The sequence below is a fragment of the Notolabrus celidotus genome, chromosome 6 (assembly GCF_009762535.1).
Source record: "Notolabrus celidotus isolate fNotCel1 chromosome 6, fNotCel1.pri, whole genome shotgun sequence".
NCBI classification, from domain to species: Eukaryota; Metazoa; Chordata; class Actinopteri; order Labriformes; family Labridae; genus Notolabrus; species Notolabrus celidotus.
The window spans coordinates 9638467-9663299 of record NC_048277.1 but is presented as its reverse complement, the minus strand read 5'-3'; the positions used below and the strand labels follow the sequence as shown (position 1 = coordinate 9663299).

The following is a 24833-nucleotide window of genomic DNA, read 5'->3' as shown; positions in this document are numbered from 1 at the left end:
TAGGTGAGAATTGGTGCTTTTTATTGATAAGTAGGGGAGAAAATATATCAGCTGTTTTGCAGTTGTGAATTTGACTATCAGAAGGGCCCCTTGAGGATGTTCCGCCCCCTTTGCGCTGAGAGTCTAGCTCCACCCCTGCCTGGGACCTTTGAAAAGTACTACCTCCCTAGCAGGGGCTTTTTAGGGGGGAGATTATCTACCCCTGAACTAAATTTAGACCCTGGGTCCACCGGTCAGAACGCATGTAGCTTTGGGGTAAAGTTCCTCTGGTCGAAAAACGCCTTAACAATCTATCAGATTTTGGTCACCCCTTGAGACAGATGCATCTCAGTACTTGTACCAAACCCTAGGTGTCCCCTGTTGGACTCATCCCCTGCTTCCTGCTCTCTGTGACTCTAAATATGACCATCAATTACCAAATAAACATCATGCTGTGTTGAAGAAGACTGAAACTAGAGATTGAGACCATAAACTAGTTAAAATATTTTCTGAAGAATAAATCAGATGAGAACAACCATTTTTTATTGACATGTTATTGACAGTTTGTCTCAGAGAAGAAGAGTACAAGACGATGAAGCAGCTTGTTGATTAAGTAACATGTAGAGGGTAAAATATCAAGTCTGACAATTAGATTTCAATAAGACTAAGCTGATTTTTAGGCAGGAAATCTATAGAGGTCATTTAATTACAGATGATTTCATCACATCACAGGAAGATAATGAACAGGCTAAACAGAAACACTCAACGCTCCTTCACACAAGTTTACCATTTAAACATTTAATGGTTCTTTTTTATAATAGAAATAATGGAAATGCTGTTGTTCATCAGTCAAAAGTCATGATTTGTCAAAGAAAAGAAGATGATCCTTCATGAAATGTTTATTTGGATCTCAGCTGGATGAAGGCGGGTGGAGCCAGACTTTTCTGACTGAGGCACAGACTTGTTCAGGGGGGACATGATTTGTGTTTGTATGCGCAAAACAAATCATTTATTTATCATCCCTATCCAATGTATAGCCTACATATGTCTACTCTAAACATACTTTAAAGTAAACCATAAAAACTAATATCATATATGTAATATTATACTATTTAAAAATGTTTCGAACGGTTACATTTCTAATCTTGTCTCTTCATGGACTCAAGAAAATGATTGACCAGACTTCTTTTATTTATTAAACCAAGCTGTGTTGATTTAAATTTTGCTAAAATAAGACAGTAGACTTGTTTGTGTTTACGGTTGCTCATATGTTGCTCATGTTAAGTGTTGCAGCAGCGGTTGCAGCAGCATGTCTCTGAGAGGTACGTTAACATTTGAGTGACACTCCTCCTGTGATGTGTATCTTCATGTGGTCGGCCCTCATTGTTGAAACAGTGTGAGGTAAAGTAGTTAATAGACACAAACACATTTGCACCGTCCATTATCCAACATAAAAAGCAGACACTGTCTTCTTTGCTCTTCTGGTGCTCAGACAGAATAAAGGCATCTGTGTTGGTTTCTACAACCAACAAATGATCAGTGTAGGACAAGGAAATTTAAAGGTAAATTATAATGTAAGGAGTCAAACAGAATCATTTCAGTTACCTCAGTTTATCCTGAGGTAACGCAGATTTTTCAGCAGGTTTCATCTGATTAAACTGTCTGTATGATAAGCCCTTCAGAAACAGCTCAGTAAAGATAATTTCTGCAGAGGCACAGATAGAAATTTACATTAAATGACCAGGACTTTAGCAAGCCTCAGACTGCTAAAGCTTGAGCTAAAATCAGAACATGTATTTGGACACAATGAGCACTGTTTGTCATTTCCTTCAACTTTTCACCCCCACGGGTCTACAAAGGACTGTTTGCATGTTCAGTAAGGACAGGAGGATGATTACAGTGAAATAAATAAATCACATAGACAGAGTGAGTTTGATATGCAATTTGTGTTTTTCAATTATGAAATATAATGTTATTTTATATGTTACTATCACACTGCAGTGTTTTTACTGTTTGCAGATGAACCAAACAGGTTCAATGTTTTCACAAGTTTTGGGACCACTAAAGATTGTCACATTTGGAAGTGAAGGTTTCTCAGTTAGTTGCATTCTGCAGCTCCCCCACCAGATGGCACTGCGTCTTGCACACGGCTCCTTTGTAAAGATTTAGAACATGGTCAATAACATATGGTGAAAAATAATGTGAGGTTACAGAATGTTTACATCTATAAGAAACTTGTATTTGACTCCAATGGGTCAGCTGTGGTGACATCACTCCTGTGTTCTGTGTTTATGGAGAACTCCTCAGAATGACCGGCCTGCTGTAGGGGTTGTGTTTTCTGCTACCAGGGGATGGACTCGCCCTGCCAGTCCAAAAACTTCCCACAGTCCTTGTTACTGAGTGAGGACAACAAACGAAGCATCCCGAGCACGCTGTCCTGAGAGGTCATCGGAGCCTGGAGGGGAGAGAAGCATGAGAAATGAAAGAGTGAGTGAAGTAAAAGAGAAAACGTCTGAAAAACATTGCCGGTCCTCAATAAAGCAGCAGCATCATGGGAGGAGAGTGAAACCTGAAGTTCATCATAACAAATCAAATAAGCTTTAAATTAAGTGTTTAAGCTTGTGTGATTAAGTGAAGAGCAATCCTGACTCAAAACTTTTCACATGCATGGCTCCGGATCAGGAGGGCTCTGCAGAAACACACAGAGAACCACCTGTACCTCTCTGCAGAGTGCTAGTGACTGAAAAGACAGAACCACCCTGAGGAGGAGTCTGTTCATCCTTCCTCCACCCTAAAAAAAACACTCACATGTGCTGCTGCTCCATCAGACTACAGAGCTGCTTCTTCTCCTCAGAGACTGTGGACACTTTCTCATCTTAAATCAGGGTTTTGTTCGGTTAAATAAACCTGCTAAAACTAAAGGTGTGACTTTCATGTATTTAACAGTCTTGCAGTGCTTCTCACCATCTCTCCTCCCATATCAGTGCGGACCCAGCCAGGGTGGATCGCGGTCACCAGGATGTTGTCTGCTTTGAAGTCCTCAGCTTGACAGCGAGTCAGCATGTTCAGTGCAGCCTAGTAAACAACAGTTCAAAAGTTAGTAGCCATAAAAGTATAGTTTTATTTGGTTTTATGGTTCATCAGTTTGTTAACGCAGTGACTTCGAGTTTTTCCTGTTAAATGATACTCATGGGTTAAATACTAAATACTAAATACTAAATACTAAATACTAGTACTAAATACTAAATACTAAATACTAGTACTAAATACTAAATACTAAATACTATACTAAATACAAAAATACTCTTGGGTTTTTAGTTTCAGACTGTTCAAGCCTTTTCAAAAACATAAATGAATGACTCTGAGATTATGACTCTGTTGAGATTGTCCACAGCTGGTTTAATGGAGGTGTGTCAGCTCCACGGCCCTGGCTGGTGCTATGAGTGCTTAGTTTAGTATGAAGCCAACAGTCACGTCCAACCTGTTCTTATAAAATGTGATTGGATCAGACGCAGTCCTTACAGAAGGATAATCCAAAGAAACTCAAATCTCCTAGGTTTAAAAGTCCCTGAACACAGCAGTGATGCATTAGAGCTCTGCTTAGGTGGAGGTGATGCGCTGAACTCGATGTCCGGATAAAAATGATGAATGAGGAAGTTGTTCCGCCCTAACAGGTGCAACAGAACAAACAGGAGGATCAGGGAGACACACACACACACATACACACACACACACACACACACACACACACACACACACACACACACACACACACACACACACACACACACACACACACGAGAACACACCCGTGTGGCTGAGACATGACTTTGCATACTTTCCTGTCATCCACACCCAGAGCACCTGTGACATCTTGATCCTTTGTGAAACTGTATTTGTTTAGCTGATGGAGAGATTACAGTGAAGCTGCATCAAAGAGCACTGTGTGTGCTGAACAAATATCCAAGAGTACAGATTTGTTCTAATCTAAAAGGTGCAGTACTTTTGAAGTATGACTCTATTTTTGGTCCATATTTTGAGGTCTAATGACAAAGGTGTCATCCAACACAGATTTTAGCATGCAGGACACTGGAGTTGTCTACTGCTGCCTCAAACAATTACCCACTATTACACAAAGAGTGAGGCAGTGGTAGATAAGTCCTATGTTTTGTTTTGTGAGGAAAATAGCTGTTTTTGTTTATGCAGTCTGGTTGCTTTGAAGAGAGCCAAGTAAATACTGTCCTGATATCATAAAAAACGTCTTTAGCGTCTTTTTACCTGTACCCTGTTTCCTTTCTCTGTCTCTCTGCTATCTCATTTATTTTCTCTTCTGGATCAACCCACCTACTACCATCAAACCTGCACACCTGACCTGCTACACATCTACACGTCTTTTTTGCCACCTTCCTTCAATCAAGCGCCTTGATCCAGGACCGCGACTTCAACCATGCAGCCAGACTCAGACTCAGAAAGAAGCCCTGCAACTCGGCTCACACAGCCTCAGACCTCCCTTTCAGTTCAGCAAGAGTCCTTTTGCATGATACTGTAAATGAAATGTCAGTTCAAGCTTTATCCTTGACTCTATTTGTTTCTGTGATGTGGGTCTGAGCCTGTCTGAGCCAAGACCTACTCTTTGTATAAAACATCATCATAACTGACTTCTGTTGTGATTCGGGGTCTTGTAAATTAAAATGAACCAATTTTGATGCTGAGTCCAGTCCCTCTCATGTTTCAGGGTCTATGTGTTGGTATGAAAGCTCTGCTGACATCAAGAAATCATTTTTAGAACTATCACATATAATTTCTTAACAATACTTAACCAGTAAAATCCAGAGTTTGTGTGGGTCAGTGATACCTTGCTGGTCCTGTAGGGGTACATCTGAGCCATGGAGAAGTTTTCTGGACACTTCTCTATGGAGGAGATCATCGTGGAGATGTTGATGATGGCTGACCTCCTACAGGACATTTTATCACCTGAGAGACACAAAGACACAGAGACTTAATTATATGGTAGTAGGATAAAGTAGCTGCTGCCTTGGTCAGGGTTTTGAATGGGAAGGGTTCTCCAGGTGATTATGCATAGGACTGGGATGTTTAAGAGGAGCTAGCAGCTGGAGCATCTGATAAATTACAGCTAAGACTTGTCCTGAAAAACCATCAACTGAGTATTAATATGGACAACACGCCTCCAACTCCTCCCATCAGGATGAATGAAGCCAAAAGACCTTAGGTTAGCGGCGTGATTGGTGCTGACACATTGCACTGGTGAGGTATTTGGAGCCAAGCCATGCACAGAAGCAATCTGGCCGGTGTGGCTGTGATATTGTCGTCCTTTTCCTTGTTGCTAAAGCGTGGTAGCTCCTTCAGGTGGATCCAATCCACAGCAGAATAGATTATTGTGTGATTTGACGCACACTCACAGCTATGTAAAGTTAAATTACTTTTGTGTTAGCATTTGTCATGTTTCCTCTCACCGTTCCTCCTCTACTCTGATAATCCGGTGCAGCACACAGTGCTGCAGGAGCTTCAGTGGTCAAACAGGTCAATAATGGCATCACATCCCCTCTTTTTATAGCATCAAACCACTCATTCAAACTAAACTCAGCAAAATATCTTTAAGGACCAGTTCCCATCTGTTAACATGGAGGAGGCGGGCTTTATGACCTATACTTTAGACAGTCAGTAGGGGGAGCTCTCAATGTTTTGGCTTCACTTTAAGACAGTTGTCCATCTTTTTACACAGTAAATGTTAAAATCTCTATAAAGACTGTAATGGAAAGTTCAAGTGTTCAGTACAGCTTGCTCCCCTGAACTACTTTTAATTTCTGTATTTGCTATAACCATTTAAACTTTCTGTTTCACATGTGTACCGTCGGATTACAGCATCATCACATCTGCATCACTGTCTAGACCTGACCAGAGAACTGGTGGGGGTGAGTTGGTCCTCGCCTGACCCTCTCCAAAAGAGGAACTGATAACTATTGTTTGACCATCTTTGCAAGGAATAAATCTCTTAAAAGACAATTCAGTGTTTATGTCCTTATTTCAGATCTCACACAACTAAAATTCTACAACAAGACACAGTGCCCTGAGGTTTTATTTAAAAAACAAGGAACCCAGAGCTCTGTCAAAGTTTTGTGAGCTTGGTTAGCCAGAGGGGATGAAAATAAGAAGGATGTCATTAACGTGGAGATTATAGTTGTAAATAAAATACAACATATTGACTTCTGAAAGCAAGTCTAAAGTCCTGGGACGGCAGCTGAAAGTGAAGCCTACAATAAAGGGTTGCTCTCCCAGTCTGAGGAGAGCGTGAAAAGAGTTAAAGAGTGTGGACAAACAAACTAACGATTAGCCCAAAGACACCATCCCTCAGCTCCAACATGACTCATGTCTTCTCAGGATGCTATTGGTGCAGTAAACGTAGTCAAAGCATGGAAAGGAAATCCCCAACTCCTAGCTACCCCATAGCTGAGATGATAAGAGTTGTAACACATCATCCTGCCTCCTCGGTAGAGAATGTTTCAAACCAGTTTGGAATGTTAAATAAAGGGAGTATGATGATGGGAGGATGGGAGTTAAAAACTGAGGGGATAGGTAAGGAGAAGAGATGATGAGGAGAAATAGAGACAACTATGACAGAGAAAGTCTGTGTCCATCAAGTGGCTATAAATCTTCGTCAATGAAAACATTTCAGACAGAGACACTTATATCAAAGCTACAGCATGAAGAAATGGGAATATTTAGCGATATCTAGCACACTGCTAAATAGATAATTCTTATTTAACACTGTACCTTTAAATAATACAGACTGTACTATAAATATTACACACTGCACCTTGTAATATAACACACTGTACATTTAAATACTCAAACTTTACATTTAGATAATACACACTATGCCTTTAAATACTACACACTACCTTTTTAATATATTTTGGGGTGGCGCCACCAGCGCCCCCAAATACTACACACTACCTTTAAATACTACAGACTGTATCTTTAAATACTACACACTGTGCCTCTAAATACTAAACACTTTGCATTCACTGAATCCGTCATCTACGGAGAATTTAGGGATAATCGATCATTCATTTAATTCAGTGGTGAAACTTTTGTCAAGAAACCTCAATATTATTATTACTCATTACTATGAGACAAGTTCCATGTGAGTTTAAGTTCCTTTAATGAGTTCATTAAAGATATTACCTTTGTCATTTCCAGGTGGGTCCCTCTCTGCTGCCCTCTGGAGGAGTGGAAGAAACATCTGAAGACAAAGAGGTGGTAAATTAAATGGCTGGTAATAAGTTATACTAAGAATTCATTCTAAACCTTAACTGAGAGACAGGACAGTGGATACAACTTTGAGAAGAGAGCAGGGATTTAGAGTGGGGCCACCCGTTTAGAGGAAGATAACTTGTTCATGTGGCACAGAATGTAAACGTTAAGCTAAATAGTCACCCCTTATTTAACAGTCTTGTGTTCCAATCTTCCAAAAATAGTTGCTGCCACCACTTTTCATCTTTACTAACGCTGTTTCAGTATTCAAACCTGTGTCTGTGAGTGTCTCTGTGTGTGCACAGACAAGAGTTAGACAAACTAACCTTTGCCAGGAGAAATGGTCCGACCACGTTAGTTTCAAAAACATCCATCATGTGTTTTTTCTCCGTGGCAGACAGCGGAGCTGGTGAATCTGGTTGGTTGATAGCAGCGTTGTTGATGAGAAGGTTCAACCCACCATCCCCGATCTGCTCGCTCACAGCCTTAACGGCTGCAGAGATACTGTCCTCATCTGATGTATCTGCAGATTTGGAATGTACACATTACTCAACCAAAGGCATGCTACTATCAGAGAAATCTACAGAAAGTGATACAATCACATTTGAGTCTGATGAAATACAAGTGGAAGTGTTGATATTATTTGATCTTATCAACCATAAAAAGAGGAAATGTTGCAACATCTGTCTATATTTAACTGTAAAAGGTGCGAAGAGGATGTGTCACATGTTTTAACTGAAAAACGTTATTATTTTCAGATATAGATACACTTATTTTAAATCTGATGCAGAGTGGTGAAACTCTGCCCATCTTTCCCTCTGAGACTCAACCTCTCTGGAGTTATACCCAATCATGATTCTAAACTCTGCCACACCGGAGTTTGTTTTATTAGGCTTTACACAACTTTTTGAAAGTGTGATTGTATAATATTGTGATGCTGCTTTAACAAGTCTAACAGGGTTAGACTTTGTGGCACACTACTAAACTGGTTTGAATCATTCTGAAGGGCCGGTACTCCAGTGTTTTGTTTTTGTGTTTGCAAGAGAACCAACGTGTTTAGAGGAGTTCCTCAGGTATCCATCCCCGGGCCTCTTCTGTTCAACGTCTATGTCATCTTTCTTGTTCAGGTATGGTGCAGTTTATGATAGTTTTGAGGGCCATCTGAACCCCAAGTGGCCAAAGTTCAAAATGCAGCTAGAGATTTAAGCACTATCATTCTGTTTAAAGAATGACCTCAGGTAAACTAACTGATTATTTTCATAAAGCTCTGGTTCTGGTTCTGGTTCTGGTTCTGGTTCTGGTCTTTGTCTGTTTGGTAGCCAGCAGGAAAAATCAACATTAAACTGAAAGCTTAATGAATTAATTTGTATGCATGAAATGTTAAACATGATTTCAGATCACTATGAATATTGTATTCTCCAGAGTATTGAGTATTAAGAGTAATGTGTGAGTGTGGTGTTTAGTTTACACAGATGTGTATCAGTTGTGTTTACCGAGTCTGATTATTGAGATTTTATCAGGATACTGAGCGGCGAGGTCTCTCAGAGCCTGAAAACAGAGAAAGAGGGAGACATGATGAAGAGCTAAAGAAAGAAAGGAAAGATGATGAAGGAAGAATGGATAGACAGAGATAAACAAGAATCACTGCTACTGTGTTCAAACACATTTACAACAACACAACTATGTACAAACTACAAAACCCGGAACAGATTATATTTCATGTTTAACAGTTTAGTAGACATATGCACAAGAAATAAATAAAATGCATATGTTTACAGATTAACTCAAAGCTTCATGCTAACTTCAGGAAACTTCATAGGAGTTTTGTTTTCAGTTGTTTCAGAATGTACCTGAAGGGATGGACCTCTGCCATCTCTTCTTTCCTTTACTCTATCTCTCACATGTATATTGCCTTTAAAGACTGATCTTTGAAAAACAGTGATGGACAGGCACTACAGCAAACATGATAAACCCCAGCGTTGAGCTGGGTGCAGTTTTATGCAGATGTACTTCGTCACAACTGCCAGCCATGGACTTTTTCTCATTATTGAATTTTTATTTATTTATTTTTTTTATTTCAACTTTTTCTTTGCATAGTGAAAACAATCTTGCTCCTCTGATGTTTTCTCATCCCGGGGCCTGATACTCTTCCACATAATTTAATATACCCAAAAAGCATCTTTTTCCAGAGAGATCTGTAAAACTTGAGCTATAAGTTTCCTCTGTGAGTAGACTGTAAAACTTGATGAAAGTTCTGGAGATATATTTTAAAAAACACTATCCAACACTTTATTCTCATATTATTTTGAATGTGTACAAACACACAATGTATCCTTTAAAAACTAAGCTAAGGCTAAACATACTGTGTATCAGTTTCAGTGCAGGAAGCAGGTATAAAAGGAAAAACAGAGATAAGCTGTCTGTTCCATCACACAGGCTCCAGGAGGTCTGTGTGGATATTATGTAAACGTCTAAATGGTTGTAATGATGTGGTGAAATGAATTACCCTCAGTGATAACATGTTGAAGAACCACCCAGTCACAGAGGGACCTCTGTGTTATTTCAGTCTGTTTGGAACGTGATAGTGTCCGCTGTTACACCCTCATGTTGAATGTCTTCACTCGTTCATCAGGGATGGCTCAGTGTCAGATTTGGCTTGACTGTCAGCAGATGTGTCAAATAAACACAAAGCTTTATTTTATTTTTGGTCAAACCTGTCTAACTTCTGTTTTCAAGTGAACACCACAAATCACCTTCAGGTCAAAATTCAAAGACTTGACTCGTTGTTATATAGAAAGATTAGCTGACACACTAAAGGTAGCTATCCTGCTAATTTGTGCCTGTGTGCATCAATCATGCAAAGCAAATGACTCCTCAGAGAAATGTTACTAATGAAGTGCAAATTCTCAAACACATATCTGTGTATTTTATTTTGATATTGTCCTCCAGGCTGAAGGGACTGTGTATGATTTGGACTCAAAGTGCAGTAAACCTGGAGGATTTTTTTCTCATGAAACCAAGAGATGTGAAGATCGTACTAACTTTTCTTGTTTTCTCACGATAACAGGATAAATTCATGGATGGAAATGTAGAAAACAAAACAATAGGCTGGTCCATGATAGGTCAGACCACAACATGCTGTACTGACATCAGCCACACTAATTATGAACCATAAAACTGCAATTAGCAGCCCAGGCTTTTATTTGGGACAGGTTTCTAATTATTTTTGAATCAAACTTTCGGGCAGTAAAGATCAGCCTAATGTATTTATTTCCAAATTTATTTCAATTTCTAAGGCCAGAACAAGAAGTAAAGTCTCCAAGTCCCTAACCAGTGCATAAACTTCCTTAGCTTTCATCCTGGAGACTGTAACAATGATCTATGCCATGCTAACACGCTGTGGATTTACTCACCCATAAACTCCAGCCAATTGTTAACCCTCCCCTGGCTGCTCTGCAGTTGGGTTTTCACCGTCTTTCTCGCACACAGGTTAAAGTTCAGCTATGTGACTGACATTTTACCAGCTGATTGGAGAGGTTTCTTAAAATAAAATCTTCTCTATTTGGATGAAGACAGCACAGACTGAATGATAAAGAGGACGTGGAATGAGTGATGAAGCCAAAAGGCCTGTCTGTATTTGTGATATCTCTTGTATGTAATACCAACACTGAAAACCCGATATAGCCTTGGCTTGTGGTGGCCACAAAGCAAAAGATCCAGATGATTGAGTTAGACCTGAGGGGCAGCCGTGAGCTGCAAGGCATCTAGACTGCTTGACTTCTAAAAGAAGAAGAAAATAGAGCCAGGTGTGTGTTTGGAAGCCAGCGGTTTAATGACTGGGTAAGCCTTCAGCATGCTAGTTACTGATAATTTGAGTTAATCTGTGATTTGTTTTTTTGTCTTTGACAGAACAAACATTCATGCAAGACTTTAAACTGTTCTCCTGTGTGATGATTTCCATTGCATTCAGTAAAGTCCACAATGAGCAGCTTCTGAGCTCTGAGTAATACAATTTACAGATGCATGTCCACTAAGAACGTCCTTAACCTGAAGTACAACGCCCATTCCATAAAAGTCTGGAGGCTGAGTAAAATGTTGATAACAACATAATTTGAATGTTTGCATATCATCCAAAGTTTATATTTCATTGAAAACAGTGTAAAGAAAACATGCCAAATGATGAAACTGGTAGTGGTTGTGAACCCAGAAGACCAGTTTCTAGTGTTTCAAAATGTAAAATGCTGTTTAGTCTGGCTTTTGAACTGTGAGCTGATAACAATATGGTCCCTCTCCTCTTTAGAGCGGAGGACACATGGTCCATGATTTCCAAAAAGAATATCAGATTTTGTTTCCTCAGACCACAGGACAGTTTTCCACTTCCTCTCAGTCCAGTTTTAACCTGCAATTGTGGATGCAGTGATGAACTGGGTTCACAGACAAGTAGTGATTTGAGCCCATGCAGTGATTCCCACTGCAGAGTCATGTCTGTTTTCAATGCAGTGCTGCCTGAGGGCCTGAAGATCAGGTCCATCCAGAGTTGGTTTTAGTCCTTGTCCCTTTTGTACAGAGATGTCTCCAGATTTAATCTTTTAATGATATTATGTACTGTAGATGATGAAATCCAGTCTTTCTTTATCATGTTACTCTGAGGAACATTATTCTGAAACTGTTGAACTATTTGATCATGCAGTCTCTCAAAGAGTGGTGAACCTCTTCCCATCTTTCCCTCTGAGAGACTCAGGCTGTTTTCGAACAGCCTGCTACATACTACCTACTAATGTAGTAGGCAGTAGGTACTGCCTACTACATACTGCGTTTTGAATTTAGTATGACTGTTCTGTTCCATCTGTGTTGCAGTATGCTGGGCCAGACGTCACTGAATTTCCAGTTTCGGAAAGCGGAAGTAAACAACGGCCAAGCTGATAGATAAACTGCTTCTTTAGCATCACTTATGATTTAAAAAGTTTAGAAGTGGTTTATATGGAATTTAATAATTTTCACAGCACCTAAAAACTGAGTTCCCCCTTAAAAAAAAGAATAGAAAAGAAAAAGCAGAACGAGTGCTGTGCATTGTGGGAAACAGTACGTGCGGCAGACTGGTCAGATGCATTCTGAGAAATTTTCCCAAATCAGTAGACACCTAGGGAGTTTTGGCAAACTGCAGATTTTGCTCGCTCACATACTGCTTACTATATACTGAATTTTGGCCAAATCAGTACGTACTGCTAGTATAGTAGGCGGTTTTGAAAACAGCCTCAGTCTCTCTGAAATGCCCTTTTTATACCCAGTCATGTGACTCACCTGTTGATCATTAACCTGTTAGTTGGGAGATGTTTCTCCAAGTGTTTATTTTAGCATTACACAACTTCTTACATGTTTTGTTGTCCCTGTGTCAACTGTTTGAAATGTGTTGCTGCATCACATTGAATATGAGCATATGTCTTTATAAAACAATAACACGCATTTCAACATCTGATATGTTGTTTTGCTCTATTTTCATTTGAATATAGACTTTATATGATTTGCAAACTATCATCTCACAGCGTCTTAACTTTTGTGAATTTGGGGTTGTATATTTCTGCTTCTGCAACTTATTTCACTTTTTCGTTGACAACACACCTCGTTTTTTCTATTTGATGTTGTCCACTGTTATTTCATGTAATTTTTATTTAGGAGGGAGTGTCGGCTTGAACACTCACCAGAAGAAAGCAATAAAGAGTTCTATATCTTACAAAACCGGATGGTAAGAAACTGAAGAACAGATGATTCATTGAGCGGTGAGTGCTTTATCAGGACTCAGACGTTTAAAACATCTAAAGTACTTGAAGTATGCCACAGAAGGCACAACCATAGAAAATATAAACAGTTTCATTGTGTCAGAAATGTTTTATATTTAGATTTTATGATGAAAATATGAAACATAACTTAATACTGGAGACAAAATGTAAGTTGATAAAACACACGTTGAGAAATCAGCCGTATTAAGTTTTTTGTCAATGTTTTTTGAAGACTTAAAAAGTCTTCTTCCTCTTCTCTGAGATCTTTGTCAGGTGTGTCTCACCTGAGATCTGCTCCCCTCTGGATCCCTGCAGCAGGCGTACAGGTGAGCCTCCTTCTCCACCTGCTGAGCCAGCTGTCTGACCAGCTCCAGTCCGATCCCTCTGCTGGTCCCAGTCACCAGGATGTTCCCACACAGTTCCCCTGACATGTTAGACGAGTCCAGCACCTGTCTGTTTGTCTGTGTCTAGCAGTGTGTGTTTCTTCCCTCTCTCTCTCTCTCTCTCTCTCTCTCTCTCTCTCTCTCTCTCTCCCTCTCTCTCACACAGACTGAGCGTGTGTGTGAGCCCAGCGTTGTAATGCTCCTCTGTGAGTGCGTCACAAACTTGCAATAGGTGTGTTCTTCAGAGGAAAGCAGAAGCAGTATGCAGAAGCATTATGAAGGTAGACATTTTCCCTTGTAAAAAAAATGCACACTCATGTGAACCGAATTTGAAGTTACAGAACTAAAGAGCACTTTGGCTAACGTTATCTAGCATAAATATTGTGATCAATAATTCTGATAGACATTTCAAAGGCGTCGAATAAGGCTACAGGGACTGATTCGAGAGGTTGTTATCATCCAGTTGTGGTTATAAATATCAATCTACACATGTGTGAATATTCTGTGTGACTGTATGAATATTTTTTACAAGTGAAAATTTTCAAAATACAAGTTCACATTTTTTCCACAAGCTACCATGTATTTTTTCTTTCTGTAACTTCAAATTCAGTTCACATGAGTGTGATTTTTTTTTTTTTACAAGTGAAAAATGAAACAAACAAGTTCAGATTTTTGATCCACAAGTTCTCAAATCGTATTGTGCAGGTTCTCAAATCAAGTCCACAAGCTCGTGCCTTTAAGCAGCCTGTTTAAAAAGTGAAACCACTTCACCTGTTACACACACACTCACACCTTTTTATGTATGCTATCAGCCAATCAGAAGGGCCAGTGTGACATGTTTGCTCCTTGAACTGTCAATAAAGGTCCATTCAACAAATAAAGCAACATGTGTAAATGTGTTATGTCAGAGTGAGCAGGATCCTGTTTGAGCTTTTAGTTTCTGATCATCCCCTGTCTGTCTTTCTGTCTGTCTGTCGGGACATCATCTTAAATACAGACTGACTGCTTAACTTCTGAGCAGTCACAGCCTGACCTATGACCGAGATACCTGCAGGCCGTTCATCACCACTGTCATCACAGGCTGTACACCATGTCTGAAAACATAGAATTTATTGATTGTACTCCCCAGGATCAGAGCCAGTGAGTTCAGGCTTAAAATTTTCAGTTTAGTGTCATCGTGACCCGGAACGGTTCATCATGTTCCTGCTGCTTATGGGAGCTGCTCCATAATGACTGCTGTGATAGTATGATTGGAGTCAAACCATAATCATAATCAAAATGCTGTGAGACATCATTGAAGTTAATTGTCTGTGTTTGCTTTACTTTGTTTTTTTAAATTACGTGACGTTATGATTAATTAAACTGTTTTGTATGACTTTAGAACTAAGAAAAAACTCCTCCAGTCACAAAGCATTTCATCTTCTTCTTCTTCTTCTTCTTCTTCTTCTTCTTCTTCTTCTTCTTCTTCTTCTTCTTCTTCTTCTTCTTATTATTATTATTGTTATTGTTATTATTATTATGTAATTTCTTTCTTTACAACTTGGTCAATAGAAAACCCTGGTGGTGCCATCTAGGGGTTGAAGAAGTACAGTACATCAATCAGTCTAAAAGAAAAAACACAGCAGGCATCCCAGCCAGGACAATTTAAAGGCTCAGGACCACAGTGATCATGACAGAAGCTTTATCAAGTGTGTAGTATTTAAAGGTACAATATGTGACATCATCAGCAAAGGGCAATAGGGTCTAGATCAAACGTCAACCTCCGGTCTAAAAATATGAGTCTAATGCGGAAGTGTTAAAAGCTGCAGTTCATCGAGGATCCGCTTGAGGCTGGCTCCGGAAGTACCGGAAGTCACATACACATGAATGGTAAAAAGACGATCGTTACAGCAGAAATAAACATGTTTACAGCCTGGTACAAAAGACAAGTGTAGTCTGGATAGCTCATTCCTCAGTGTGCTCTCACTGTGAGTGGGGTGAATGTTTTTCTATCGCGGTAATTTCGAAGATATTGAGATTACAAGTCTTCCAATGAGAGGCACAGCTGCCTGCGGGAACACTGCAGCTGTTGGCTAAGAGACTCAAACGCCACCTCTTTACGTCACACTGGCTTGACAGAAGCAATATGGCTGCCGCTGACGATTGGTCTCAAAACAGCCCTTCATAAACAGATGGGTGACGTCACGGATACTACGTCCATATTTTATACAGTCTATGGTCTAGATTCAGTTCATATATGATGACGTCATTTTTGATCTTATAAAGTTTTTTAACTGAGGTTATTAATTAGACCGGTTTGAACCATCACAGTCTATCCACACTCCCTCAGGAAGACATGGACTCTGCTCCCTGCAGAACCTCGAGTTCCCGGGTTGAGACTGGCGCTCGTGCATTTAAAGGTAAAGTGTGAAGTATTTAAAGGTACGGTGTGCAATATTTAAAGGTACAGTGTGTAGTATTTAGAGGTACAGTGTGTATTATTTAAAGGTACAGTGTTTGTTATTTAAGGGTACAGTGTGTAGTATTTAAAAGTACAGTGTGCAGTACTTAAAGGTACAGTGTGCAGTATTTAAAGGTACAGTGTGCAGTATTTAGAGGTACAATGTGTAGTATTTAACGGTATAGTGTGTAGTATTTAAGGGTAAAGTGTATAGTATTTAAAGGTACAGTGTGCAGTATTTAGAGGTACATTGTGTAGTACTTAAAGTTACAGTGTGTAGTATTTAAAGGTACAGTGTGCAGTACTTAAGGGTACAGTGTGCAGTATTTAAAGGTACAGTGTGTAGTATTTACAGTGAGCAGTATTTAGAGGTACAATGTGTAGTATTTGACAGTATAGTGTGTAGTATTTGACAGTATAGTGTGTAGTATTTAAAGGTACAGTGTTCAGTATTTAAAGGTACAGTGTGTAGTATTTAACGGTATAGTGTGTAGTATTTAAGGGTAAAGTGTATAGTATTTAAAGGTACAGTGTGCAGTATTTAGAGGTACATTGTGTAGTACTTAAAGTTACAGTGTGTAGTATTTAAAGGTACAGTGTGCAGTACTTAAGGGTACAGTGTGCAGTATTTAAAGGTACAGTGTGTAGTATTTACAGTGAGCAGTATTTAGAGGTACAATGTGTAGTATTTGACAGTATAGTGTGTAGTATTTGACAGTATAGTGTGTAGTATTTAAAGGTACAGTGTTCAGTATTTAAAGGTACAGTGTGTTGTATTTAAAGGTACAGTGTGTAGTATTTACAGTGTGTAGTATTTAGAGGTACAGTGTGTAGTATTTAAAGGTACTGTGTGTGGTATTTAAAGGTATAGTATGCAGTATTCAGAGGTAGTTGGTAGTATTTAAAGGTACAGTGTGCAGTATTTAGATGTACAGTGTGTAGTATTTAAAGGTACAGTGTGTGGTATTTAAAGGTACAGTGTGTAGTATTTAAAGGTACAGTGTGTAGTATTTAAAGGTACAGTGTGTAGTATTTAAAGGTACAGTGTGTAGTATTTAAATTTACAGTGTAGTTTTGAAAGGTGCAGATGAAGTAATTAGAGGCAATTATCAGAACAGAGGCCGACAGTTTTAGCCTGTTCAACATCAAGGACATGGTTATGTGCATAAAACTGAACTGAAGAAGATGTAAAAATCTCAAAAACCTATAAAAGTTTTATCAGACAGTCTTCCTTTAATTGATCCTCACTGTTCATTCAAACACAGACACATCATGAACCTTGTACAAGCTTCTGTTAAAAAATATCATACCACAGTGAACAATCTATTCTTCTCCTCTTTTCTTAAGACCCATCAGAACCATTGTACAGTCATGCACACAGAGCAGCACAACCTCCATCTGTAAACTCCCTGAACACGTAGAAAAAATAAATATCAGAGCAAAGCAGAGCTGCAGGACCTGTCTCACTGGGGAATGGGTCCGAAGAAGGCCTTCCTGTCCGTGTGGTTTCCAACTGTCTGAGGACAAAATCTCCAGATGACATGAAAGTGGATGGACGTAACAAAGAAATGTCATTTAAGTTAGGATGATAAATTCAGCTTCAGTTTCTTTAGTCTTTTCACACTTCCATACTTTTAAATAGCATAAAATCCAGAGACAAACACAGAATATGAAATCAGAAGTGATTTTCATTTAAAGTATCCATCAATGGCCACTTTTACTGCTCTCCATCAGACAAAATTGAAGCTAAATGTCTGTTTTCTCTTCTGACAATCCTTAATGTTTGGTGGCTGCTGTATCCCTGTGAAGTGACTCTATCTAGTGGTGAAAAAATTACACTACACCCACCTGTGAAGTTTTGCTCCTAGTTTGAAACCTCACACAGAAAGCAGGGGGTGTTCTGAAAATAATGTTCATTTTCATTTTCTCAAATTCTCAGATGTGTCCACATCAAGGTCCCCAAAAATATCACTTAAGTCTCCCACAGATGTCGGTCAGTGCATCCCACTGTCCCCTGTCTGCTATGATTTAAGCTCTAAAGTCTTTTATGACATAAAGTTCATAAAACTCATGTCCAGTCAGTCACTGTCTGTCATTCTGTCACCCACTGATAGAGTTATAGAGACCCCTCTGTGAGAAACACCACTGTAAACTATGCATTCACATCTGTCTGGAAAGACACGTTACTGACCATGTTGAAACACTCATAATAAATTCACTTTAACTCTGAAATCTCAGAAGTTCAGTAAAAAAAGTTTTTGAGTTTTAAAATTCATAAAGTAACCTGTTGGTATTTTCTCTGAGCCCCTGAAGTCCCGTGAGGTGATGACTTTGATCTTGTGTGCACATTTTATTAACCTGTGTGAATGCAGCAGGTGAACTGACTCCATCATCTGTCACTATTTACCCGTCGTTATCTTTGATTGTGTGGTTAAAATGAGACGGATATTTGATGTGTGCCATAAGCGCCCTCTGCTGGCATAGTTGGGGGATGTGCCTCATGTTGTGTTGATATTTTGTAATAAGCTCTGCTCTGTTAGATCAAGTCCATTCTTCTTGGTGAGAGAGTGATTTATTGATGAGTGATGTTTGAGAGAACCTTTTAATTTAATACGGGACCCCTAAGCAATGATATAGATTTTCTGTGGAGTCATTTTGGTTCACAAAGTTTTGCTTTACTAGCTAGATCATAGCTACAACATTAATCTCCATGATGTCACAACCCTATCCCACAGTTAGCTCGATTATTGCTTCCTGTGTTCTAGCATCTCATTACTACCACAAAGATAACTGTGACAAACCTTATATCCTTCTGTTGTTAGAATAAACAGGGTGTAGGAGCCAGAAGTGAGTGTTTCTGTCTTGTGCACACAAGTTAAAATTGATCCCCTCTACAGGACTTCATGAGCTCTGTATATTTGTTGTTTTAACCTTCGAATAAAAACAGGCCTGGAGACAGGTAAGCAAACCTAACATCAGTGATGTTAAGTGAGCATGAAGAATCAAACGATCCTTGAATCATGAATTCAGCGTTAAATCAGCAAGAATCAACACCCGATCAATAAACTTGTCAAACTGTGTTTCCAGAGACTGTGGACACTCTGCATCAAAATAACAACAGGTGTGAGTTTCAGATATTAAAACATATCAGTGTGTCAATGTTGTCCTTCAGGGTTTGACAGATTCAGGTCTGAACACACCTGGGTGTGCGTTCTCAGAGGTAAAGCTGCACGTAAACATGTTTCTGTTTCAGCTGCTCCCCACAGTCAGCTGCTTCTCAGTCTTAAGCTTGTCCTGGACGTGTCTCCGTCCAATCAGCTTGTCTTCTGGTCCCTGCACAGTTCATCGTGGACATCATGTAAACAGCTCTGACACAGTCAGTCCTGCAGAGCTCATCAAACACACACACGTGAAACAAAGCCAGGTGTGAGTGTGTAAAATTTAATGTCAGGAGTCTCCTTCTTCGTCAGATGTTGATGTCTCTGACGTCTGTAGGCGTCGCTGAGAGGTCCTGCCCCTCGCTGCTGTTCTTAGTTTCCATGGTGACAGAGTGTTGTTGTTGCGCCTGTCTGAGGCTGGTCTCCAGCAGAGACTCGATCTGCTCCTGACATGCTCTGAGACAATCCTGAGGAGGGAGAGATCATCAGTGTGATGCTCACACAGGTCAGGTGTAGCACAGTGACCATGTGACTGATAGGTGGACTCACCGGGTCGCTCCTGATGGTCTGAGCCAGCTGCTCCGTCAGTTTCTCACAGATGGAGGTGTTTCCAACCATCCTCATCTGCAGACCCTCCACTGCTGCCACCATACTGCCAGCTGCCACCATGGATGGAGGACTCGCTATGAACTTCACGTCTGCACAGGACCGAAACACAAAGTCATGGTGAGATGGAGCCTCTTAAATAACACATAATGACAAAAATACATAAATAAAAGAGATTTATCAGAACCCAAGAAAACCCTAAACAGAGGTCGCAGTGAGAGGCCAGACATGATCTACGAGACCTCTTGAAAGAATCAGACTCTGCACAGAGGATTTTAAACTCTGAGAAGTCTATATGAAGGTGATATTTTCTCTTCTGAGTCTGAAGATCACAAAGTTAACGAACTAAATGTTATGCTAGAAGTCTTCTTCCAGGAATGAGCAGCTAGGTCTTAAAGAACGATCTGAGGTTCAACTCAGGGGAGGTTTAAAATGAGCGACACTGGACATGAAGAGTTAAAACCCTGAACATGAGGAGAGCTACAACTGTTCAGAGCAAAGATATACAAATACACCAACAGAGCAATAGAAGACACACATTTCATATTTTACTGACAAATGTTTCTAAAGTTCATCTAGTGGATGAAGTAAGGTAAAACTCCTGAGCCAACCAACAATAAAAAACAACACATCATGCCTCGAGTTGGACTGAATGTGTGTTGTTCATCCATGTATTAAATCTAACATTGATCTTTATTTGAGCAATAACTGAGCAGATCATTTCGCCTTATCACACCAGTTGTTGTCAACCTGCTTTGAGGTGTGGCTGTAAATCATTTTGAATACAAAGAGAGATAATGGTAAAGTGTTGAATACCTGTAGCACAGAGCGCCACAAACGTCTGCGCGTGCTTCCTGAGGAGCGGTCTGTTCTCCCTCCTGACCGCCAGCTGAGACAGGAAGTGGTCAATGAAGTCCAGAGGGGTAACAGAGGCCAGGTCCCACTTCAGCTTGTTCAAGACCATCAGCTCCATCTGCTGTGAGAGGACAGACGGCCAGGTTCAAGATTGACTCACAGACAGATGAACGGATTAACTAACACAGGGAGGAATGTTTCTGTCTGCATGAAGGGATCTTTGGCTTTAAGGTGGCTCTGAGAAAAATTGATCAGGGGTCATTAGGACCATCAGGTCCTCTGCTCAGGGGAGTACGAGTGAACTTTGTGATAATTCAGCCACTTTTTTAGATACTTAGTCATAAAGTGGCCTTCAGAGACGATCGATGGGAAAGGGCTTCATCTCTAAAACTATGAGGAGGCATCCATCAATCCAAAATCCTTCATCTAACTAGACTTAAAGATTCAAGTGTCCCCCAGTAAAGGTGACTTTGAATATTTTTTATCCTTATTCTTGGGTGCGCTGGTTGACGGCAGTATCCTCACTCTGAAATCTCTCCCTAAGCATGTTCACTGCAAGTGTGTGCATTTGTATGTATATACCAAAAAAATTGTATGTGTAGCATGTCCAAAAATAGCATGAGTGAAAAAAATTGAATTCCCCCCCTGGGGATTAATAACAATTAAAGTACCTTTCTTATCCTTATCCTTGGTGGCTTAATTTTGCATCTCATGTCCTCTGAATGAAGGCATCAAAGGTCCAAAATATAATCTCAAGAAATATGTATATATCCTCCCAGAATCAGCTGTTAGATCGCTCTCTTCAAAGCTACCAGACTCCACTTATAAACAGTAACTCAAGTAAATATACCTCTGCCTAAATCTTTAGTTTGTTTGTGATGTCAAGTCACTTTGGTAGTCTGAATCCAACATATTATTTGTGCAACACACCACTGATCAGACAAAGCCAGTGGTAACCTGTGTTCTCCACGGTAAGATAAACTAGCACAGCCTGTGTTTACTAAATCTCTGTCCTCTGCTGATGACCTACCAGCAGCTGTGAGGGAGTGACGGAGTTGTCGGTGTAGATGCAGAGTTTCTCTGCAGTCAGGGGGATTGTCTCCTTCAGCTTTGAAGCCAGGAACATGCAGGCAGCTCCAAGTAACTGCAGGTGTGTCTTCCTTGTTGGTTCTACTGACAGGAAGCGGTCCACGTAGTTCATAGCCAGGGGGAAGACGTCTTCCTCACACTTCTGCTCCTCACAAACCTGCACAGAGAACCACGACAACAACACCCCTATTAATCAATGTTTAACCATAAAGATCTCATAAAGTACTGGAGCTGCTCTTTGAGTTTTATATTGTTTAATGTTACACTTTGAAAAGGCTGCAAACAGGCAAGGGTTAAATATTGTAATTGTTGATAGGTCTTGTGTTTATATCTCTTCTATACTCACAGAGGACCTGAAGTTTATTTTCATTTATTTTAGTCATCTGTTTGTCGTGTCCACTTTTTACAAAGCATAAAAAAGCTTTGAGTTCAGATCTCCTTTTCGCACTGATGTTACCTGCACACCTCTCTGATTATTTCATGCACTTTAAAAAGGCACATAAAGCATGCAACACATTTCAAAAGTCAGTGTCATTTTCAGGGAATCTTATTTTCACAACCTTTGTCGATTCAGGGATGTAGGACAGATATAGCAAAAGATAGATTATCAGTTAATATCACAGATATTAGAGTATAAATCATTACTGGTGATCAGCTGTCTGCTGTTTTTATAATACACTTTATTTAAATAAACCAAACATGACTATGTTTGGACATCAAAACCCCCAAAATACCAAATTCCCTGCATAATTGTATTTTTAGGCAGAAAAATAACAAATATATAGCCTTATTCTAAAAGATATAAGGAAAATCAAATCAGGTTAGTTTTTGTTTCACTAATGAGAGAATCAGTAGCTTCTTGTCAGTTTTATATCACTGAGAGAAAATCCCAAATATCTGCATAATGACCTGTTTTTCTTTTGTTTGAGTCCTTCTTAAAGAACCTGTCTGAACCTAAAGAACCTTAAAAGTGTTTAAGCAGGATGAAAAATGCTGCCCTCATAAATAAGTTGTATTGATGTATTATTACATGACAATCATCATTCTTTCAAGAAGACTACAACAAGACTGCAGTATCCAGTTGTTGTCTGTGTGAGTGTGTAGAGGGCTGTAAAGCTGAATCATGTTAATTGCAGAGGATGTGGAGCCTCAGTAAAACTTATCCAGCTCCTCACGAGCCTCCAACACAAAGGCAGCGCGTGGTCTGCAGCCTGGTGGCTCCCAACTTTTACAAAAATATTTAAAATGTTCCCGAGTCTTTGAAACTCATAAAAAGTATGTAACGCTCTCTTTTTCATGCTTACACACAATGTTAAAGTTAACCAAGAATGTAGCGAAAATATTACTTTTATGTAGAGAAAATAAGGCGATCAGCTTTTGTTGAAGCACTTAAGATGTTTCACAAAATAAACCACTTAAAACAGAGATTTTAAACATGGCAGCTTCGGTTTCACAATGTTGACTTCAAATAGTAATTAAATATACATTACAAACCCGAATCACGCTCATGTTTATCCTCCTTTATGTATAAGATACTTACGCCTGCAAGTTACACAACTTAGTATCAAACCCCATTGAAAAACTCACTAAGAAGATAAGATGCAGCGTGTGTATAAACAGCTTTATATTATATTAAACTTTTATTTGCGGTACTTAGTTTTGAGGAATTGAAGTTTCATTCGGCATACATTTCTTACACATCTATAACACTGATCCTTTCCATTATCTATTTTTCTATCTTACTGAAAGAGGAGCGTGCCGCAGAGCTGTCTGGTGTGTTTATTAAATCTGTGTTTGTTCACACATTTTGTTAAGTTATGCATGCTGAATTCATAAATGTCTTTTAATAACACCACAAACTTCATACTAAAGTTTTCAGATTGACTGATGAGCTTTGTTCAAGTGAGTTTGTCCGTATTCTGGTTGTTTAAACTCACCTCCAGCATCCAGGTGGCCACTATCCTCCTCATGTACGGGACTATCTCTTTCTGGACGCATTTGAAGTAGTTCGGAGCGGGGAGGTACTTGTCCTCAGCCCGCAGCAGGGCCTGCAGGACCCGGTCAGTCAACAGGTTGGAGTCCCGGTAGGCCCTCCGGATAACAGGCCTGTCCCCCTCACAGCACAGCAGCTGCGCGTCCATTTACCTCTGTGCTCTGAAGCAGTCTGTGGTCTCAGCGTGCAGCTCTGTAAGCTCTGAAGTAGCTCACAATCAATGTTCATTATCCGCTCAACATCATGAAGAAAACACGTCTTCTACTTTATTTTTACCTGGATGAAAGTTTGTTAGAGTCTGACTTATTAAGTCCCGTTTCTCTCCGTGGTGTCGGAGGGTTAGCTTGTTTCTTCTCTGCCCGGGTTTAACACAAGTTTCTTTTGTTTCACACACCGATCAGTGTTGTGTGTCAATGGTCTCAGCACCGGCAGAGTGAGAAGTCTTCACTATCAGAGCAGCGCTGCTGTCCTTTATATCTCTCACCCGTCAACCTATGAGAGAGCAGTATACTATATCCGGTCAAACACTTCAAAATAAACCATAAATCCATCTATATCACATCAATATGCTTCATTAAATCAAGTCAATCAAAGCCTATTACAATAAGCTTGAATTAAAAATAAAAGGAAGCATTATTAAGAGGAGATAGGATACTTTCTCTGTCTGACAAAGTCAAAGTAGTAAGCTAGTTCAACTGGGTTTTCAAAGCACCTTTCTGAAATCAGAAGATGGGTGTTATTTTACACAACGTGCATTCAGAATCTGATTTGTTTCTCATAGAATACCTTCTCAGAAACAGCTTGGGTACCATTTTTTAAATATAGATATACATTCCTTTGCCTTACAGCTGACATCACATATTAAAATGCTTGTGCCTTCCAATGCAGAAGTTTCATCCTAAAAGGTGGTCTCGAAATTAGTCACTATGAGTGAGGTGACAAAGAGGGAACATATAGAATTAAAAAGAGGATTTGTATGTTAACAATAGTTAAAGAGTTGCCTTGGCCACATTATTGGTCCACTAAGTTCTGCAGCAGTGTTTTTTTGTGTTATAAAATACACGAACATCCCTTGTTTGTCCACACAAACTACAGACAAAGTACTGAGATGAATACAATTTTATTTCTCTTTTTTGACCATATATATATTTTTCAAAGACCCTTTTTCATACGGTCATTCATGGAAATGATTTGGGTTGTACACTAACCTTTTCAATTTGAGCCCTGATTTAAAAGTCAATGGTCTCAGAATGAAGACACATCATGTAAAAACACTTA

General features: G+C 39.6%; 2 protein-coding genes across 3 annotated transcripts; both read right to left on the bottom strand.

Moving 5' to 3' along the window:
- Positions 1 to 500: 500 nt before the first annotated feature.
- zgc:158868 (uncharacterized protein LOC791147 homolog) lies at positions 501 to 13552 on the bottom strand. The gene is made up of 7 exons (XM_034686019.1): positions 13316 to 13552; positions 8748 to 8802; positions 7581 to 7777; positions 7186 to 7243; positions 4835 to 4953; positions 2944 to 3054; positions 501 to 2434 (listed from the first exon to the last, which is right to left on the bottom strand). Exons 1-7 carry the CDS (start codon positions 13460 to 13462, stop codon positions 2321 to 2323), a joined length of 801 nt encoding a protein of 266 aa, XP_034541910.1. The 5' UTR covers positions 13463 to 13552; the 3' UTR covers positions 501 to 2320.
- Positions 13553 to 17063: 3511 nt separating this feature from the next.
- On the bottom strand, positions 17064 to 24004 carry LOC117813818 (G1/S-specific cyclin-D1-like). 2 transcript variants are annotated; one of them, XM_034684857.1, is made up of 6 exons: positions 23832 to 23985; positions 23500 to 23756; positions 21504 to 21719; positions 20435 to 20594; positions 19562 to 19710; positions 17064 to 19479 (listed from the first exon to the last, which is right to left on the bottom strand). In XM_034684857.1, the coding sequence occupies exons 2-6, from the start codon at positions 23701 to 23703 to the stop codon at positions 19321 to 19323; spliced, it is 888 nt and encodes a 295-aa protein (XP_034540748.1). In that variant the 5' UTR covers positions 23704 to 23756; positions 23832 to 23985; the 3' UTR covers positions 17064 to 19320. The 2 variants fall into 2 exon arrangements, with proteins under 2 accessions (XP_034540748.1, XP_034540747.1); XM_034684856.1 differs by having other exon boundaries at positions 23500 to 24004.
- Positions 24005 to 24833: the final 829 nt, after the last annotated feature.